This window comes from Ornithorhynchus anatinus, unplaced genomic scaffold (genome assembly GCF_004115215.2).
Source record: "Ornithorhynchus anatinus isolate Pmale09 unplaced genomic scaffold, mOrnAna1.pri.v4 scaffold_77_arrow_ctg1, whole genome shotgun sequence".
Lineage (NCBI taxonomy): Eukaryota > Metazoa > Chordata > Mammalia > Monotremata > Ornithorhynchidae > Ornithorhynchus > Ornithorhynchus anatinus.
This window is the reverse complement of record NW_024396934.1, coordinates 440,026-462,123: the sequence shown is the minus strand read 5'-3', so window position 1 is coordinate 462,123 and position 22,098 is coordinate 440,026. Positions and strand designations below refer to the sequence as shown.

General features: G+C 45.3%; 2 protein-coding genes across 2 annotated transcripts; both read left to right on the top strand.

The window, feature by feature from the left end:
* The first annotated feature begins 6,423 nt into the window (after positions 1-6,423).
* On the top strand, positions 6,424-7,295 carry LOC100082229 (olfactory receptor 14A2-like). The gene is made up of 3 exons (XM_029057249.1): positions 6,424-6,593; positions 6,686-6,839; positions 6,945-7,295. The coding sequence occupies exons 1-3, from the start codon at positions 6,424-6,426 to the stop codon at positions 7,293-7,295; spliced, it is 675 nt and encodes a 224-aa protein (XP_028913082.1).
* A 9,146-nt stretch (positions 7,296-16,441) lies between these two features.
* On the top strand, positions 16,442-17,380 carry LOC114808949 (olfactory receptor 14A16-like). The gene has a single exon (XM_029057248.1). The coding sequence runs from the start codon at positions 16,442-16,444 to the stop codon at positions 17,378-17,380; it is 939 nt and encodes a 312-aa protein (XP_028913081.1).
* The last annotated feature ends 4,718 nt before the right edge of the window (positions 17,381-22,098 follow it).

The window sequence follows — 22,098 nt, the reverse complement described above, 5'->3', positions numbered from 1 at the left end:
ATTCCTCTCCTCCAATTCTCTCCTCGGCCCCCTCCACTCCACGGAAACCTTCCATCCCCTTCTCTTCACAGAAACTGGCCTCTCAAAGGTCACCAATGATGTCCTTCTTGCCATATCCAGCAGCCTCTAATCCATCCTAATCCTCCTCGACCTCTCGGCTGCCTTCAACACTGTCGACCATGCCCTACCCCTGGAAACATTATCCAACCTTGGCTTCACTGACACTGTCCTCTCCTGGTTCTCCTCTTGTCTTTCTGGCCACTCATTCTCAGTCTCCTGTATGGGCTCCTCCTCAGCCTCCCACCTCCTACCTGTGGGGGTCCCTCAGGTTTTAGGTCTGGGTCCCCTTCTATTCTCCACCTACACCCACTCCCTTGGAGAACTCATTTGCTCCTATAGCTTCAAATACCACCTCTATATGGATGATACCCAAATCTACATCTCCAGCCCCTATCTGACTCCCTCTCTCAGTATCACATTTACTCCAGCCTTCAAGACATCTCTACTAGGATGTCTTCCCATTACCTCAAACTTAACATGTCCAAGGCAGAACTCCCTATCATCCCACCCAAACCCCTTCCTCCCAATGATTTTTCCATCACTGTAGATGGCACCACCATCCTTCCTGTCTCACAAGCCCATAACCTTGGCATTCTCCTTGACTCCGTTTTTTTATTCAACCCACATATTCAATCCATCACTAAATCCTGTCAGTCCCACCTTCATAACATTGCTAAAATTCACCCTTTCCACTCCATCTAAACTGCTACCACGTTAATGCAATCACTCATCCAATCCCACCCGGATTTCTGCATCAGCCTCCTTGCTGACCTCCCAGCCTCCTGTCTGTCCCCACTCCAGTCCGTACATCACTCTGCTGCCTCGATCATTTTTCTACAGAAACGTTCAGAACATGTTTCCCCACTCCTCAAAAAACTCCAGTGGTTCCCCATCCACCTCTGCATCACACAAAAACTCCACACCATTGTCGTTAAAACACTCGGTCACCTTGCCTTCTCCTACCTCACTTTGCTACTCTCCTACTATAACCCAGCCCACACATTTTGCTCCTCTAAAGCCAACTTTCTCACTGTACCTTGATCTCAACTAACTTTCTGCCAGCCCCTCATACACATCCTACCTCTGGCCTGGGATGCCCTCAAATCCTACAGCCAGTTACTCTCCCCCCATTCAAAGCCTTATTGAAGGCACCTCTCCTCCAAAAGGCCTTACCCAGACTAAGCCCTGCTTTCTGCTTCTCCTACTCTCTTCTACGTCACTCTGACTTTGTTCATCTGCCCACCCAGTCCTTACAGTACCTATGTAAATATATGTAATTTATTTGCTTATATTAATGCCTGTCTCCCCCGATTAGACTGTAAGGTTGTTGTGGGCATAGTATGTCAGTTCATTCTTGTACTGTACTCTCCCAAGTGCTCTGTACATGGTAAGCATTCAATAAAATAAAATTGAATTAATTAATTAACTAATTAATTAATTAATTAATTTGAGAGAGCTCTCCAGTAGACAGTCCTCAACTTTTTTTTCCAAACGGTATTTCATTCATTCATTCATTTATTCATTCAATCGTATTTAATGAGCACTTACTGTGTGCAGAGTACTGTGTACTAAGCATATAGAAAGTACAATTCGCATTTGTTAAGTACTTATTTTGTGCCAGGTACTATACTAACTGTTGGGGTAGATACAAGTTACTCCGGTTGGAGACAATCCCTGTCGCACCCAGGGCTCACATTTACATTTAATCCTCATTTTGTAGATGGGCAACTGAGGCACAAACAAGTGAAATGACTTACTCAAGGTCAAACAACAGTCAAATGGAGGAGCCAGGATTAGAACTCAGGTCAACAATAATAATGATAATGATAATCATGTATTTATTAAGTGCTTACTATGTGACAGGCACTGTATTAACCACTGGAGTGGATACAAGCAAATCAGGTTGGTTACACTCCCTGTCCCATTTGGGGCTCACAGTTTCAATCCCCATTTTACAGATGAGGTAACTGAGGCACAGAGAGGTGAAGCGACTTCTCCAAGGTTACACAGCAGACAAGTGGCAGAGCTGGGATTGGAACCCATGACTTTCTTTGACGCCCAATTCCATGCCTTTTCCGGTAGGCCACATTGCTTTTTAACCTAATCAGTCATATTTATTGAATGCTTACTAAAGGCCTGGGAGCATACAATATAACAATATAATCAAGTTGGTAGACATGCTCCCTGCCAGCATGAGCTTACAGTCTAGAGGGGGTGATGGACATAGAAATAAAAATCAGGTGGAGACATGTTTACTTCCCATTTTCCAGAGGAGCAACCTGAGGCACAGGTAAGTTAAATGACATGCCCAAGTTCACAGCAGAGAGTGGTGAAGCTAGAGCCAGAACTCCAGTCTTCCAGGGACATCTTTGCTGTCCACATTAGCCATCTCTTTTGGGGGATTCCTACTAGATCCCACCCAACTCATACCTCATACCTTTGGTCATAAACCTCCCCCAGTGGTGGTCCAGTGCCAGCAGGCAAAGCTAGGGCTTGATTTGGCTGGCACTTCACTAAACACAGGGGTAGATACAAGTTAATCAGCTTGGACACAGTCCCTGTTCCAACTTGGGGCTCGTTCTTAATTGCCATTAATAATGATGTTGGTATTTGTTAAGCGCTTACTATGTGCCGAGCACTGTTCTAAGCGCTGGGGTAGACACAGGGGAATCAGGTTGTCCCACATGGGGCTCAGAGTCTTAATCCCCATTTTACAGATGAGGGAACTCGGGCACCGAGAAGTTATGTGACTTGCCCAAAGTCACACAGCTGACAAGTGGCAGAGCCGGGGTTCGAACCCATGACCTCAGACTCCAAAGCCTGGGCTCTTTCCACTGAGCCACGCTGCTTCTCTAATCCCCAAGGTCACACAGCAGACAAGTGGTGGAGCCAGGACTAAAGCCCAGGTCCTTCTGATTCCCAGCCCCAGTCCACTGGCCCACACTGCCTTTCAACTTAAACAATCATAGTTATTGAGCACTTACTGTGTGCAGAGTTTCTCTGTTATATTGTACTCTCCCAAGAGCTTAGTACAGTGCTCTGCACAAAGTAAGCACTCAATAAATACCATTGATTGCTTCCATGAGGTTCAGCTGGAATCTTAACTAAGAGTTAGCTAATGTGAACAGAGAAGAACACAACTTTTGTCAAAGTAACTACCAGTTAGATTATGGCACCTTGACACCAGGGAAGTAGTGTGACCTAGGGGAAAAAAAGAGCACAGTTCTAGGAGTCAGAGGCCCTGGATTTTAATCCCTGCTCCACCACTTACCCTCTGTGTGATTTTAGCAAATCAGTTCACTTTTCTGTGCTTCAGTTTCCTCATAAACATGATCTGGGCAGCTGAGTGAAGTGTGAACTGGAGTGCAGAGAAACAGGATGTAGGAAGATCAGCAAGGAGGCTGATACAGCAATCAAGGCAGGAGAAGGTAAATTCTTGGATTAGTGTGGTAGCAGTTGGGATGGATAGGAAAGGGCAGATTTTAGCAATGTTGTGAAGTTAGAACCAACAGGATTTGGTGACACTGAATGTGAGGGTTTAATGAGAGAGATGAGTCAAGGATAATACAAAGATTATGGGCTTGGGAGACTGGGAGAATAGTAGTGCTGCCTACAGTGATGGGAAAGATAGGAGAAAACAGTGTTTGGATGGAAAAATGGGGATTTCTGTTTTGGATATGTTAAATTGGAGGCTTCAGTGGGACATCTAAGTAGAGATGTGCTGAAGATAGGAGAAAATACAACACTGCAGAGAAGACGAGAGGCCAGGGCTGGTTATGTAGATTTGGAATCATCAGCATAGAGATGATAGTTGAAGTCATGGTAGTCAATGAGCTCTCCAAAGGAGTAGATGTAGATAAAGGATAGAGGATAAATTAGTATGTTTGAAAGCAGTGGGGAAGGAACCACTAGAAAGTGAATTGTTAAAGATCAAGGTGAGAGAGGGAAAAGGGAGGGGGCAAGTGATTTTATAAGGTGTGAAAGTATGAAGTTGGAGGCGCAATTGGAGGGGGGGGATTTTGAGAGGGGGCAGGAGATCTCCCTGAGATATTGCTGGGAAAGATGGGAGAGACAAAGGATGCTTCAACATCCTTTATCGTTCATCATCTGTCATACTCTCCCTTTATTTTTTAATGGTACTTAACAGCTCACAATGTGCCAAGCACTGAACTAACTGCTGAGGTAGATACATTCATTCATTCAATCGTATTTATTGAGTGCTTACTATGTGCAGAGAACTGAACTAAGCGCTTGGCAAAGTACAATACAATAATAAACAGTGACATTGCCTGCCCACAACGAGCTTACAGTCTAGTCTCATCTGGAGACTAGTTACGTAGCCACCACACTCCATTTAATACAGTCTCCCAAAGGATGGGCTGGCCTCTTTGATTAAAATTTCTAATTCCTCATCTATCATTACATTGTGGGTCAGCGTGCTACCTAAGTAGCAGAATTCTGTGATGGCATCTAGCCCTGTGACCATAAAAAGTCTTTGATTGGGTGTAGGTGTAGGCTGACTCAGCAAAAATGTTTGCAATCATCTGTAGGTTGTCTTTGGTGTGTGATTCTAGGGCACAGCCATCTCCAAACAGCAATTAGTGAAGAACCATCTCTAGGATTTTAGTTGATGATCCACGTCAATTGAGTCCCAAGAGCTACCCAGAGAAATGAAAGGGTGTTCTACCACCTGCATCCGTGTTTCTTGTCACATTTTCAAGCACTTAGTACAGTGCTCTGCACACAGTAAGGGCTCAATAAGTAACGATTGAATTGAATGAATTTTCCAGCAAGATTGAGTGGCATCAATTCAACAGGACCAGGCCCATTTGCAACCCTGCCTCAGTCTACTGGTGGTGGGGAAATTAATAATAATTATAATAATTATTGTGGTATTTGTATGTGCCAGGCACTGTGCTAAGTGCTGGGGTGTGTACAAGTAATTCAGGTTGGACATAGTCCCTGTCCCACGTGGGGCTCACATTTTACCCCCATTTTATCTCCATTTTACAGATGAGATAACTGAGGCACAGAAGAGTGAAGTGACTTGCTCAAGGTCACACAGCAGGCAGGCGGTGGAGGCGGGACTAGAACCCATGGCCTTCTGACCTCCAGGCCTGTGCACAGCATCCTTGTCTCTGCCTTAATTTCAGAAGCTGAATGACCTTATGAAGATGTATTAAGTAATTTTCAGTGCCCAGATCTACTGATGATGTCAAAGGCTTTCATAAAATCTACTATGACATAACAGTTTAATGAACTTGGGATAAAAAACCAAACTGTACTTGTTTTGTCTTTTTCTCACTACTGTTCGATCCTGAGAAGGATAGATACTAGATGCAAGTAAGGAGCATTCTAGAGCTGGGGCCCTGGTGTTCTAGACTCAGTTAGTCAGAATTGCCTGGCAGTCATTTAAAGGGACCTAGGGAACTAGGATTCCTTTAAGGGTTTGCCCTGCTCTGCAGGATGGTTTAAGAGAAAAAAACATTGCTTCAGTGCAACTGAGTGTAGCTGGGAAGAAACCAAACAGGTCTCCCAAATCAGTTTTGCATAGAGTTTTAATTTGCAGAGCTGCCTAAGTTTAACTTGTACAGGTTGGAGTGAGGGGAGAGTAGCAGGAAAAACACATATTCTGCCTGGAGGCTTTCTCCATTAACCACTTAGGAGAGGAACCGTTGCCCAATATCAGTTCATGAGTCCCCATTGCTAATGAGGTTGGACACAATCCCTGTCCCACATGAAACTCACAGTCCAAGTTAGAACTGCCATCATTCTCCACTGTTCTCCTTCATCCTCCATTATTTTCCATCATCCTCCATCCTCCTCCCTCATCCATCATCGTCTGTTATCCTCTGTCATCCTCCATTATTCTCCACTGTCTTCTGTCATTCCTCATTATTCACCATCGTCCTCTGTCATCCCCCATTGTTCTCTATCGTCCACTGTCATCCTCCATTATTCTCCATCATCCTGTCATCCTCCATTATTCTTCATCGTCCTCCATCAACCTTCATAATTCTCCTTCATCTTCCAATATCCATCTATCTTGTCATCCTCCTTTATTCTCCATTATTGTCTTGCATCCTCCATCATTCTCCTTCATCCTCCAATATCCATTGTCCTCTGCCATCCATCACTCCCTATCCTCCATCTTCCACCATCGTCCAACCTTCATTTTCCTCCATCATCCTTCATCATCAGTTTTTCAATCTTTCAGCCACTTCTCTCATGAGAGTTACTACGCAAATGGCAAGTGGCCTCAAACTTTTGAATAGGGTATTCTAAAAACCAATATACTAATTAAGAGATCTTGGCTATCTTTCTTCTTCCTCCCTCAGCAGGTAACATTGAAGCCTCCAGAAGATGAACAATCACACCTCAGTGACCGGATTCCTGCTCCTGGGTTTCTCAGAGGTCCGGGAGCTGCAGCTGGTCCACACTGCACTCTTCCTTCTGGTCTACCTGGCGGCCCTGACAGGGAATCTCCTCGTTGTCACCATCACCACTCTCAACCGGCACCTCCACACCCCCATGTACTTCTTCCTCAGGAACCTGTCCATCCTTGACCTCTGCCTCATCTCCATCACCATCCCCAAGTCCATCCTCACTCTATGTCCCAAAACAGATCCATCTCCTTCCTGGGCTGTGTCTTCCAGGTCTTGCTAGTGATTCTGTTTGCTGCCTCAGAGATGTTTGTCTTCACGGTGATGTCCTATGACCGCTACATGGCCATCTGCAGCCCCCTGCGCTACGAGGTCGTCATGGGTCGAGGGGCCTGTGTAAAAATGGTTGTCACCTCATGGTTCAGTGGGGGGCTGCTTGGGGTTTTGTTCTCCACTGGGGTATCCTCCCTGCCTTTCTGTGATTCCCATGAGGTCCAACAGTTATTCTGTGACATCCACTCTTTATTGAAGATCTCTTGTTCTGAGAAACACGTGGCCGAAGACATAAGCATTGCCATGGAGGCCACCTCCGGTTTCTTCTCCTTTGGATTCGTAGTCCTTTCTTACATTCACATCTTCTTGGCTGTGCTAAGGATGCCATCGTCAGATGCGCGGTCCAAAGCTTTCTCCACCTGCCTGCCCCGCCTTGTCGTTTTCACTCTTTTTATCACTACAGGTGCCTTTGCCTACTTAACACCTCCCTCTGCCTCCCCATCAACGCTGGACCTGCTGGTGTCCACGTTCTACGCGGTGGTGCCCCCGAACCTGAAACCCCTCATCTACAGCCTGTGAAACTGGGACATGAAGGTCACCCTGGGCAGGGTCCTGGGTTCTCATAAACGGTTCATTCTAATGCCATGAACTTCTAATATGCAGAGAGGTGTCCCTACCCATCGACTTAACACTAATTGCAAAGCACTTTCCAGGCACTGTTAATTCCCTTCTCCTATCAATCAGTGAATCAGCAAGTCAGTTGTATTCACTGAACAACTATGAAGGGGGAAATCACTCTGCTCAGATTGGACATAGTCCCCATCCCACATCAGGCTCACAGTCTCAATCCCCATTTTAGAAATAAGGTAACGGAGGCATGGAGAAGTGAAGTGACTTGCCCAAGGTCACACAGCAGACTAGTGTGTAGGATTCAAACCCGGGTTCTTTCTGACTCCCAGGCCTGTGCTCTGTATACTAGGTCATGCTGTTTCTCTTCGGTATTAGTAGTAATACTAGTAGTAGTAGTAGTAATAGCAGTAGCAGTAGTAATAACAGTAGTAGTATAGTAATAGTAGTAAGAAAGGGATTTATTGAGTTCCCTTTGAGTGTAAAACACTGTGGTCAGGAAAGTACAATGGAAGGATGAGACAAAGTCTCTGCCTACCAGAAGCGCTGACAGAAGATAGATACTGATAGTGGAATCAGAATAAACAATCTATGACATATTCATGAATCAAATCAATGATATCAATCTAATTGATGGATTCATTAAACTCTACACTGCTTTATGTCGACAGGACATTTTGCATTCTCCTGGTTCTCTTTTTTACAAAGTATTCAATAGGCACTCAGTAGGTGCTCAGTAAATGCCACTGGATAAAATAAAAATTGAATAGACATATATCCACAAGTGCTAAGACGGAGAGGGAAAAAAGATCTAGAATACTAGAATAATCAATATTGGTTGAAATTAAAACCATTCTTCTCTATTTCAGACTGACATTATTGGTCGCATGTCAGTCAGTCAATTGTACTTATTGAGCACTTACTATGTGTAAAGCACTGCACTAAGCACTTGGGAGAGTACAATGTAACAATACAACAGACACATTCCCTGCCCACAAAGATCTTACAGCCTAGAGGGGGAGACCAACATTAATATAAATAAATAAGCTAGAGCTATGTACAGAAATGCTGTGGGGCTGGGATGGGGGCAGGGGGTGAATAAAGGGAGCAAGTCAGAGTGATGCAGAAGGGAGTTAAAGGAAAAGAAGGCTTAGTCAGGGAAGGCTCTTTGGAGGAGATGTGCCTTCAATAAGGCATTTAAAGTGGGGAGAGTAATTGCCTGATACGAGGAGGGAAGGCATTCCAGGCCAGAGGCAGGACGTGGGCCAGAGGTCAGCAGTGAGAAAGCTGAGTTTGAGGTACAGTGAGAAGGTTGGCATTAGAGAGCGAAGTGTGTGGGCGGGGTTGTAGTATGAGAGCAGCGAGGTGAGGTAGGAAAGGGCAAGGTGATTGAGTGCTTTAAAGCCAATGGAGGGGAGTTCCTGTTTGAGGCAAATGTAGATGGGCAACCTTTGGAGGTTCTTGAGGGGAGGGGAAACGTGGCCTGAATGGTTGTTTTTTTTGAAACTGTTGTCAGTGGGAAGCTGCTTCCACAGAGAAGCAGAGTGACCTAGTGAATAGAGCAAGGCCCTGGAAGTCAGAGGGACCTGAATTCTAAAATCCAGATCCACCACTTGCCTGTTTTGTGACCTTGGTCGAGTGATTTAACTTTCTTTGGGCTTCAATTTCCTTAACAGCAAAATGGGGATTCAATAACTGTTCTCTCTCCTACTTACAGACTGTGAGTGTCATGTGGGACAAGAGCTGTATCTGGCCTGATCAATTTGTAAATGCCTCAGTGTTGAAGGCAGTGGGCACTCATTAAATGCCATTACTACTACTAGACTGTAAGCTCACTGTGGGCAGGGAACGAGTCTGTGACTTTGGTTGTACTGTACTCCCCAAAACACTTAGTAAAGTGTATTGTACCCAGTGGGCACTTAATTAATGCAGTTACTCACTGTGGGCAGGGAATGTGTCTATTGTTATATTGTGCTCTCCCAAACACTTAGTACCATGCTTTGCACACCTTAAGCGATCAATCAATACAACTGAATGAACGAATGAATAAATACTGTGGCAACTGTTACTACTGTTACTGCAATTTTGACCACTATTTGGCTCCAACATTTATGTCATTGTACACTTGCACAGACAAAATGCACAGTCAAACATCTCAGGTGTGTTTTACATACACAGTTGGGACTACAGTGAAAATAGCAGAGAAGACCACACCTCTAAGCTGCTTTGTTAAGTGGTGGTACCTTCCTCAGTGGAAGTATAATCAAAAATTTATCCCAGGCATGTTTTGGCTTTAAGAGCCTCTCTCCACAGCCCTCAGTCTCTCTCTACGGCCCTCAGTTACTATCATTTTTTTTATCTCCACGGAAACAAAATCACCAGAGTCCCCAAGGTTGTTCACTGGCATCCTCAGCTCTGCCCTTCCTAAATGAACCTCCATAAGTCCCTGTCCCCCAGGCTGGGAGGGAACAATAAAGTCTGTTTCCCAGAGGCCCTTGTCTCACTGCCCTGGAACCAGACATTCTAACGGACCAACGGATCTGTCTTCAATCTCACCAGCAGCCCCCTTTTTCTTGTCCCTCAGATCCTCTTGAGCACCAGGCGGTCTGAGTCTGAGGGCTATATGGAGACTGACCCCTCCCCGCAGTGAGCATCCTTGAACTGTAAGAGGAAAGGAGGCCAACCCAGATCAGCACAGCCCCCAGACGACCCCAACACTGCACATCTCCTGGTGAGTGCAGAACCTGAATCAATGAATAACCATAGTCACCATCCCCTTGCCCCTCACATCCACATAGAGATCCTGCTCTGCCCCATTCTCAAACTCAGAACAGAGAGTGTTGGGTCAAACCAAGGGGACAGTTTGAGTATCCAACATTCATGCAAACGTCCACTGTCCCAGGGTGCTGTTGGGTGATTTGTGGGGGGCTGGGAACCCCCTCCAGGCATTTCAGCCCCTACAACTGCCTCTAACTGTTTCTAGAAGAACACCACTTCACCTGTTCCAGGATGAATTTCAATCCCCAGATTGGATCCCAGGGAGTGTGCTTATCCTGCCCTACCTTCTCCGGTGCTCCATCTTGGATGTCAGGAAGCAGCATAGCCTAGGGAAAGAGCATGGGCCTGGGAGTCAGAGTACTTGGTTTCTAAACTCATCTCCGCCACTTTTCTGCTCCGACACTTTTCTGCTGAGTGACCTCGGGCAAGTCACCTAACTTCTCAGTACCTCGGTTTCCTCATCTGCAATATGGGAATTGAATCCTCCTTCAACTGACTTGGACCATGAGCCTCGAGTGGGACAGAGACTGTATCTAACCTGATTGTCTTCTATCTACCCCAGTGTTTAGTATTCATTCAATAGTATTTATTGAGCGCTTACTATGTGCAGAGCACTGTACTAAGAGCTTGGAATGCACAAATCGGTAACAGATAGAGACAGTCCCTGCCCTTTGACGGGCTTACAGTCTAACTGGGGGAGACAGACAGACAAGAACAATGGCAATAAATAGAATTAAGGGGAAGAACATCTCATTAAAAAGATAGTAAATAAATAGAATCAAGGTGATGTACATCTCATTAACAAAATAAATAGGGTAATGAAGATATATACAGTTGAGCGGAAGAGTACAGTGCTGAGGGGATGGGATGGGAGAGGGGGAGGAGCAGACGGAAAGGGGGAAGAAGAGGGTTTAGCTGCAGAGAGGTGAAGGGGGGGTAGAGGGAGCAGAGGGAAAAGGGGAGCTCAGTCTGGGAAGGCTTCTTGGAGGAGGTGAGCTTTAAGTAGGGTTTTGAAGAGGGGAAGAGAATTAGTTTGGCGGAGGTGAGGAGGGAGGGCGTTCCAGGACCATGGCGGAATAGGCGAGAACGGGGGACGATGAGGAGGTGGGCGGCAGAGGAGCGGAACCTGTGGGGTGGGCAGTAGAAAGAGAGAAGGGAGGCAAGGTAGGAGGGGGCAAGGTGATGGAGAGCCTTGAATCCTAGAGTGAGAAGTTTTTGTTTTGTGGGGAGGTTGATAAGCAACCACGGAGGTTTTTAAGAAGGGGAATGACATGCCCAGAGCGTTTCTGCAGGGCATGTAGTACAGTACCTGGCACATAGTAAACACATAACAAATATCATTAAAAACTAAACAGTCTGGGTACCTGGATCAGGGCTGGAGTTGGTGTTGGCTGGTAGCCTTGCTGCCAAGGTCAAAGGTCTATGGGGGGATGCTCTGCTCAGAAACATGGGAGGTGGTGTGAGAAAGAAGTGAGTGAGGAGTAGAGGTTGTATTGGCATTGCCTTGGAGATCCAAGCTGTCCAGGTAGTGGGGGTGAATAATAAATAATAATTGTGGTATTTGTTAGGCACTTACGTACTTAAGCAGTGTACCAAGCACTGGGGTAGATTCGAAATAATCAGGTCCCATAGTCGGCTCACAGTCTAAATAAGAGGGAGAAAGCAGCATGGCTTAGTGGAAAGAGCAAGGGGTTAGGAGTCAGAGGATGTAGGTTCTAAACCCGGCTCTGCCCTTGCCTGCTTTGTGACCTTGGGCCAAGCCACTTAACTTCTCTGTGCCTCAGTTACCTCATCTGAAAAATGGAGATTGAAATTGGGAGCCCCACGTGGGACAACCTGATTACTCTGTATCTACCCCAGTGCTTAGAACAGTGCTTGGCACATAGTAAGCACTTAACAAATGCCATCATTTTTTTTTATTATTAAAAGTTATTGAATCCCCATTTTGTAGATGAGGGAACTGAGGTACACAGAAGTAAAGCAACTTGACAAAGTTCACACAACAGACAAGTGGCAGAGCTGGGATTTGAAACCGGGTCCTCTGAATCTGAAGAGATTCTGCCTCCCCTCTCTATGCCCCTAGAGGTTGGGCAAACCCATTTAGACATTCACTTGTTTGGAGCCCGAAGGCTTGGTCCAAGAGAGCTATTGTGGTCACTTCTTGCTCTCGATGTCCACTATTCCAGAAAGGTCACAGATCAGAATGCTAAATTTAAAAAAAATTAAAAAAGAGGATGTGCAGCTCTTTCAGGTGGAAAGAACAGGGAGCTGGAGTTGGAGGGCATCAAGTCTGGACTGTAAGTTCCTTGTAATCAGAGAATGTGTCTACCAAGTCTGTTATGTTGTACTCTTCCAAACGTTTAGCACAGTTGTCTGTACATAGTAAGCAATAAATACCCACGATGATGATGAGTATTATTTCGTCTCTCAGAGAAGCAGCGTGGCTTAGTGGAAAGAGCATGGGCTTTGGAGTCAGAAGTTGTGGGTTCTAATCCTGGCCCTGCCATTTGTCAGCAGTGTGACTTTGGGTAAGTTACTTAACTTCTCTGTGCTTCAGTTACCTCATCTGTAAAATGGGGATTAAGACTGTGAGCCCTATATGGGACAACCTGCTTACCCTGTATCTCCCCAGTGCTTAGAACAGTGCTAGGCACATAGTAAGCACTTAACAAATACCATCATTTTTATTATTAATATTACCTTTCACTTTTCTTGGTAGAAATCAATCTATCAATGTTATTCATTGAGCACTTATTACATATAGAAACCAGTCCTAAGTGTGCAGGAGAGTATGATAGAACAGAGTTGGTAATAATAATAATAATAATGGTCTTTGTTAAGTGTTAAGGTGTTTGCCAACCACTGTTCTAAGCACTGGGGTAGATACAAGGTAAGCAGGTTGTCCCTCATGGAGCTCATGGACTTAATTCCCACTTTACAGATAAGATCACTGATGCACAGAGAAGTTAAGTGGCTTGTCCAAGGTCACACAGCAGATAAGTGGCAGAGCCGGCTAGATAAATTCCCTTCCCACATCAAGTTTACAGTTAAGATGGGGAGAGAGATATTAATATAAATAAATTAATAAAAATAATTTATGTATGTATCTCCTCACTCCCCACTCTTCAAAACTCTTCAATGCATTCCCATTCTTCTCCACAATCAAAAAGAGACACCATCTTCATCTCTCTTCCTCTTACTTATCCACACTCTTCTCCCACTAAAAGCCTCAACTTGCATTCTTTGTGCATATTCAGCTCACTGGGCCTCATTTCTCAATAATAATAATGATAATAGTAGCAGTATTTATTAAGTACTTACTAAGTGCCAAGCACTTTTCTAAATGTCAGGTGAGAAATGAGATAACAGGGTTGGACACAGTCCCTGTCCCACATAAGGCTCACAGTCTTAAACCCCATTTTTCAGATAAAGAAATTGAGGCACAGAAATGCGAAGTTACTTGCCCAAGATCGCACAGCAGACAAGTAGTGGTCCTTCTGACTCCCGGGCCTGTGCTCCATACATTGGACACCCTGTTTCCTCTTTCCTACTTTTATCCCCAAGTTCACACACTTCTCTCAGAACTCTTTCCACTTCAAAGCTGCCGGACCTCAACTCTTACATCTTCAAAAGCCCTTTGGAAAAACTACCTCCTCCAGGAAGCTTTTCTTTTTTTAATGGTACTTGATAAAGACTTACTCTGTCCCAGGAAGTATACTAAGTCCTGGGATAATACAAGATGATCAGGTTGGGCAGAGTACATGTCCCACATGAAGCTCACAGTCTAAATTGGAAGGACAGCAGAAAAGTGGTGAAGCCAGGATTCGTTCATTCAGTCATTCATTCATCCAATCATATTTACTGAGAGTTTACTGTGTGCTAAGCGCTGTAATAATGTTGGTATTTGTTAAGCGCTTACTATGTGCCGAGCACTGTTCTAAGCGCTGTACCAAGTTCTTGGGAGAATACACTACAACAATAAGCACACACATTCCCTTTCCACAACGAGCTTAAAGTCTAGAGTGGGGAAGACAGACATCAATACAAATAAATAAATTATAGATATGTACATAAGTGCTGTGGGGCTGAGAGTAGGGAAGAACAAAGGGAGCAAGTCAGGGTGATGCAGAAGAGAGTGGGTGAAAGGGATAGGGGGTGCTTAGTCTGGGAAGGGCTTTTGGAGGAGATATGCCTTCAATAAGACTTTGAAGGGGAAGAGAGTAATTGTCAGATTTGAGGAGGGGGGCAGTTCCAGGCCAGAGGCAGGATGCGGGTGAGTGATCGGTGGTGAGACAGGAGAGACCCAAGCGCAGTGAGAAGGGTAGCACTAGAGGAGCAAATTGTGCGGCCTGGGTTGTAGTAGGAGAGTAGCGAGGTGAGATAGGAGGGGGCAAGGTGATGGAGTGCTTTAAAGCCAATAGTGAGGTGTTTTTGTTTGATGCTGATTTGGATGGGCAACCACTTGAGTTTCTTGAGGAGTGGGGTGTCATGTCCTGAAAATATTTGTAGAAAAATGATCTGGGCAGCGGAGTGAATAATAATATTGGTATTTGTTAAGCGCTTACTATGTGCCGAGCACTGTTCTAAGCGCTGGGGTAGACATAGGGGAATCAGGTTGTTCCACATGGGGCTCACAGTCTTAATCCCCATTTTACAGATGAGGGAACTGAGGCACAGAGAAGTTAAGTGACTTGCCCACAGTCACACAGCCGACAAGTGGCAGAGCTGGGATTCGAACTCATGAGCCCTGACTCCAAAGCCCGTGCTCTTTCCACTGAGCCACGCTGTGAAGTATGGCCTGGAGAAGGAAGAGACAGAAATTTGGGAGGACAGTATGGAGGCTGATGGAATAATACAGGCAGGATAGGATGAGTGATTGCATTAACATGGTAGCCATTTGGATGGAGAGGAAAGGGTGGATTTTTGCAATGTTGTGAAGGTGGGACCAACAAGATTTAGTGATGGATTGAATATGTGGGTTGAATGAAAAAGAGGAGTCAAGGATAATGCCAAGGTTATAGGTTTGTGAGACAGGAAGGATGATGGTGCCATCTACTCTGATGGGAAAGTCAGGAGAGGACAGGGTTTGGGTAGGAAAACAAGGAGTTCTGTTTTGGACATGTTAAGCTTGAGGTGGAGGGAGGACATCCAAGTAGAGATGTCTTGAAGGCAAGAGGAAATGCGAGACGGAAGAGAGAGAGAGACCAGGGCTGGAGATATAGATTTGGGTATTACCTGCATAGAGAAGCAGCGTGGCTCAGTGGAAAGAGCACGGGCTTTGGAGTCAGAGATCATGGGTTCGAGTCCCGGCTCTGCCACTTGTCAGCTGTGTGACTGTGGGCAAGTCACTTCACTTCTCTGGGCCTCAGTTCCCTCATCTGGAAAAGGGGGATTAAGACTGTGAGCCCCACGTGGGACAACCTGATTCCCCTGTGTCTACCCCAGCGCTTAGAACAGTGCTCTGCACATAGTAAGCGCTTAACAAATGCCAACATTATTATTACTTCATTTCTTGATGCCTTGGTTACCTCATCTGTAAAATGAGGATTAAGACTGTGAGCCCTCATGGGACAACCTAATTACCCTGTATCTGCCCCAGCGCTTAGAACAGTGCCTGGCACATAGCGAGTGCTTAACAAATACGAACATTATTATTATTATTAGAGGTGGTAGTTGAAGCCATAGGAATGAATGAGTTCTCCAAGGAAGTAAATGGAGAATAGATGGGAATTAGAACCCAGGCCCCCTGACCCCCAAGCCTGGGCTCTTTCCACTAGGCCACGCTGCTTCTCTTGACCCAAATCCTTTCTTAAGCACCTGGAAGGTCCTCCCTCCTCACATCCGCCATGCAATCACACTTCCCCCCTTCAAAGCCCTACTGAAGGCTCACCTCCTCCAAGAGGCCTTTCCAGATTAAGCCCCCCTTTCCTTCAGCTCCTCCTACCCTCCATGTCACCCCGACTTGTTCCCTATGCTCTACCCCTTCTTCCCGCCCCACAGCACCTGTGTATATATGTACATATGTACAATTCTATTTATTTATACTGATGCCTGTTTACTTGTTTTGATGTCTGTCTCCCCCTTCTAGACTGTAAGCCCGGTGTAAGCAGGGATTGTCTCTATTGCTGAATTGTACGTCTCAATAAATATGATGGAATGAATGAATGAATGAATGAATGAATGAATGAATGAATGAATGAATGAGAAGTTGAGGAATAGTATGTTTTCAACTTGGGCATCCAGCTGGAATTTTAAATGAATTCCAATCATCCACTTTCTCATTTCCTGTCCACATTGTTCTCAGGAAATCCAAGTAGAAAATGGCCAATGTCTCCATGGTGACGGAATTCCTCCTGCTGGGTTTCTCGGAGGTCTGGGAGCTGCAGCTAGTCCACGCCGCATTGTTCCTCCCGGTCTACCTGGTGGCCCTGACAGGGAATCTCCTTATCTTAGCCATCCCCACCCTCGACCAGCGTCTCCACACCCCCATGTACTTCTTCCTCAGGAACTTGTCTCTCTTAGATCTCTGCTACATCACCACCACCGTCCCCAAATCCATCCTCAACTTATTGACCAACAGCAGATCCATCTCCTTCCTGGGGTGTACTACACAGGTCCTTTTAATGATTCTTTTTGGTGGTTCAGAGTTTTTCATCCTTACTGCAATGTCCTATGACCGCTACGCGGCCATCTGCTGCCCCTTGCGCTATGACACCATCATGAACCAAGCGGTTTGTAGGAAGATGGCCACTGCATCCTGGCTCAGCGGGGGTCTCTGCTCCCTGATGCACAGGGCTGCTACCTTTTCCTCCCACTTTTGTGGTCCTCGCATTATCCACCAATTCTTCTGTGATGTCCCCCAGTTGCTCAAACTCATGTGCCCTGGGGAGGCCCGAGCAGAGATTTGTGTTCTTGTCCTCAGTGTTATTTTGTGTTTGGGCTGCTTTGTATCCATTCTCGTGTCTTATGTCCACATCTTCTTGGCGGTGCTGAAGATGCCGGCCACCAAGGGCCGGACCAAAGCCTTCTCCACCTGTCTGCCTCACCTCATTGTGGTCTTTTTGTATCTTTGCACGGGTTCATTTGCCCATCTGAAGCCACCCTCATCCTCCCCATCGAAGCTCGGCCTGCTGGTGTCTGTGTTCTATACAGTGCTGCCCCCCACCCTGAACCCCCTCATCTACAGCCTGAGGAACAAGGACATGAAGGCTGCCCTGGGGAAAATCTTCTCTGTCCACTTCATTTCCAGGGTGAACTGATTCTCTCCCTTTGCCATGGATGTATACAGAGAGCTCTTCTTCAGGGAAGGTTTGGCCAAAATGGTCCTCAGTACAAAGCTTTCTCTTTGAATCCTTGCCTCACTGTCCTCCCTTCCCTCCACTCCCTCCCTGGCATGCCTAACCCTCTAGAGAGTCAGTGCTCAAGACTGCCATTGACTGAGTGATTGAATAATAAATTTACTGATTAGGAGAGTACAAAGCGGTAGAATTGGTATGCAGGTTCCCTGCCCACAAGAAGCTGACAGTACAGAGAGTAAGACTCATTATGGGCAGGGAACATACCTGTTAATTTTGTTGTACTGTACTCTCCCAAGCACTTATGACAGTGCTCTCCACATAGCAAACGCTCAATAAATACCATTAAAAAAAAGGGATTGTCTAGGAGACGAATCTTCTTGGGCATTTGGCAAGAAGGTTAGGCTAAGCAGAAATACTGAAAATGATAGTAGTAGTAATAATATTTATTAAGCCCTTACTGTGTTCAAGGCGCTATACTAAGTACTGGGAAGGGGTACTCCCAATCTAAGATCATTATGGGGAAACCAAGGCAATGGAAGTTACCAAACAATCATTGGGGGGTTTTATTTCGTTTTGTTTTGTTTTATTTTTATGGTAGTTGTTAAGCACTTATTATGTGTCAAGTCCTGGTCTAAGCGCTGAGTTAGATACAAGTTCATTAATGGCAGAGCATTGACATTAGTTGTGGTATTAATAGCATCACTTGGGACAGTGCCCAGCAATTAGAACAATGCCCAGAGATTAGAACAGTGCTTGGCACATAGTAAATTCTTAACGACTACCATAAAAAATTAAAAAAAGAACATTGGAACTATGTTCTAGTCCCTTTGGCTATCATTGGGACCTAGTAATGATGGTATTTGTTAAGCGCTTACTATTTGTCAAGAACTGCCTCTAAAACACCAGTGAGTAGGTGCAGTGAGTAGCTTGGCATTGGAGGAGTCAAGTGTTGTAGTAGATCAGCCAGGTATGGTAGGAGGGGGCAAGCTCCCTTCTCTATACTCTAAGCTCAGGGGAAGCAGCATGGCCTAATGGTTAGAGCCCGGGTCTGGGAAACAAAAGGACCTGGGTTCTAGATACATCTCCACCATTTGTCTGCTGTGTGACTTTGGGCTCAACTTCTCTGTGCCTCAGTTACCTCATCTGTAAAATGGGGTTTGGCACTGTGAGCCACATGTAGGACATGGACTGTACCCAAACTGATTACCTTCCTTCTACTCCAATGCTTAGAACAGTGCCTGGCACATAGTGAGAACTTAGCAAATATAAAAAAAAAGCTCACTGAGGGCAGGGCATGTGTCTACCAACTCTGTTGCATTTACTCTCCCAAGTGATTAATATAGTGTTCTGCAATTTATTTATTTATATTAGTGTCTGTCTCCCCTTCTAGACTGTAAGCTCATTGTGGGCAGGGACTGGGTCTGTTTATTGTTGTATTATACTCTCCCAAGCACACAGTAAGCTCTGCACACAGTAAGCACTCAATGAATACAATTGAATGAATGATTGAATGAATGAATGAAGGGGAAGTGGCATGGCCTAGTAGAAAGAGCACAGGCCTAGGAGTCAGAGGACCTGAGTTCTATCTCAGCTCTGCCAACCACCCGGGTGGGTGACCTTGGGCAAGTTATTTACCTTCTCTGTTTCCTCATTTGTAAAATGAGGATTCAATACCTGTTCTCTCTCCTACTAGACTGTTAGTCCCAAGTGGTGCAAGAACTGTATCTATACTGATGAACTTGAATCTGACACACTAGCTTGGTACAAAGCTCTATGTGGGGAGGGAACCTGTCTACCACCTCTGTTACATTGTACTGTCCAAAATGCTTAGTATGGTGTTCTGCACACAGTAGATGCTCAATAAATATCGCCAAGATCCGCCCTTTCCTCTCCACCCAAACGGCTATCTTACTGCTACGGGCTCTCGTTATATCCCAGCTAGACTACTGTGTCAGCCTTCTCTCTGATCTCCCTTCCTCCTCTCTTGCCCCCCTCCAGTCTATTCTTCACTCTGCTGCCCGGCTCATCTTCCTGCAGAAACCATCTGGGCATGTCACTCCCCTTCTTAAACAACTCCACTGGTTGCCTATCAACCTCCGCTCCAAACAAAAACTCCTCACTCTAGGCTTCAAGGCTCTACATCACCTTGCCCCTTCCTACCTCTCCTCCCTTCTCTCTTTCTACCGCCCACCCCGCATGCTCCACTCCTCTGCCGCCCACCTCCTCACCGTCCCTCGGTCTCGCCTATCCCGCCGTCGACCCCTGGGCCACATCCTCCCGCGGTCCTGGAACTCCCTCCTCACCTCCGCCAAACTGATTCTCTTCCCCTCTTCAAAACCCTACTTAAAGCTCACCTCCTCCAAGAGGCTTTCCCAGACTGAGCTCCCCTTCTCTCTCTACTCCCTCTACCACCCCCCTTCACCTCTCCGCAGCTTAACCCTCTTTTCCCCCCATTTCCCTCTGCTCCTCCTCCTCTCTCTTCCCATCCCCTCAGCATTGTACTCGTCTGCTCAACTGTATATATTTATTACCCTATTTATTTTGTTAATGAAATGTACATCGCCTTGATTCTATTTAGTTGCTATTGTTTTTACGAGATGTTCTTCCCCTTGACTCTGTTTATTGCCATTGTTCTTGTCTGTCTGTCTCCCCTGATTAGACCGTAAGCCCGTCAAATGGCAGGGACTGTCTCTATCTGTTGCCGACTTGTTCATTCCAAGCGCTTAGTACAGTGCTTTGCACATAGTAAGTGCTCAATAAATACTATTGAATGAAAATAAATAAATACTATTGAATAAATACCACTGATTGATTGAGTAACCAATACCACAATTATTATTAGTAGTAGCAAAAATGTATCAGGATGAAAAATAGCTGAATAAATCATTACATGAAATATGAAAAAATGCATAAGTGCTAAGGTTAGGAGCACCATATATATTGAGCAATGAGCTAGAGAGATTGGGATGCTGTGAACTAATCCGGGAAGGATTTCTGAGGAAGAGGGATTTGACATTGGGGAGAGTTGTGGTGTTGGATTGGGAGGTGGGGAGGAAGGTGATCAGACTATTAAAGTCTTCTTAAATAATCTGGAGGATTGAGTGAGAAGCAAAAATCCTCACCTGCAAAATGGGATTCCTTATCTGTAAAGTGGGTTTCAATTCTGTTCTCCCTGCTACTTAGATTGTGAGCCCCACGTGGGACAGGAACTGCACCCAACTTGATTAACTTGTATCTACTCCAGGCTTAGAACAGTGCTTGGCATTCAATTCAGTCATTTTTATTGAGTGCTTACTGTGTGCAGAGCACCGTACTAAGCACTTGGGAAAGTACAATAAAACAATAAACAGACACAGTCCCTGCCCACAACGAGCTTACAATATAGAGGGGGATATAATAAATGCTTAGGGCACATGGTAAGTACTTAACAAATGACACTATCATCATTAAAATATCCACGTTGACCCTAATTTACCTTGGAGTTGATTTTCTCATGTAAATAAATGTTATAAATTAGGATTTATTCCAGAACCTATGGAAAAAGAATATGAAACTCCACTTTGTGCTATGTTCTCTAACATTAACATTAAACTACTGCTTTGTCTTTATTAAAGTAACTTATAGCATGAAGAATTTTATTATTGAGATGCAGCATAACCTAGTGGAAAGAGCCAGGGCCTAGGAGTTAGAGGTCCTGGGTTCTAATCTTGGCTCCACCACTTTTCTGCTCTATGATCTAGGATAAGTCACATCTCTGTGTCCCATTTACCTCATCTGTGAAATGGAGATTATGAATGTAAGCCCATGTGGGACATGGATTGTGTTCAACCTGATTAGCTTGTGTCTACCACAGCACTTAGTACAGTGCCTGGCACATAGTAAGCACTTTACAAATGCCATTAAAAAAAAGGAGGATACCGAGGGTCCTGGAAGCTGTAATTGTTGGTCAGCAGGATTCTGGAGGAATCGGGGATCTGTTTGGTCCAGAGCCCAGTCAGTAGTGGTTAATGGCTATGTGGTCTGAGTATTTATTAAAGCACTTACTCTGTGCCAAGCAGTATGCTAAGTGTTGGGGAAGAATAGCAGTCTTACCTAGTGGGAAGAGCATGGGCCTGAGAGTCAGAGGATTTGGGTTCTAATTCTGGCTCCTCCACTTGTCAGCCATGTGGCTTTGGACAAGTCACTTCACTTCTCTGTGCTTCAGTTACTTCATCTGTGAAATGGAAATTAAGATTGTGAGCCCCCTGTGGGTCACCTGGTTAACTTGTATATACCCAGTGCTCAGTGCATAGACTGGTATGTAATAAGGACTTAACAAATACCATAAAAAATATACCAGTCAGAATTAGAAAGGGCCCCTGGCCCTCAAGGGGTTCATAGCCTGATTAATGTGTATCTATACCAGTACTAAGTACAGCACGTAAGTGCTTAGAAGCAGCATGGTCCAGTGGAAAGAACCTGGGCCTGGGAGTCAGAGGTCCTGGGTTCTAATCTTACTCTGCCACTTGTCTGCTGTGTGACCTTGGGCAAGTCACCTCACTTCTCGGGGCTTTAGTTGCCTCGTCAGTAAAATGGAGATTACGACTGTGAGCTCATGTGGGACATGGATTGTGTCCCACCTGATTAGCTTGTATCGACCCCAGCACTTAATACAGTGCCTGATAATGCGCATTTAACAA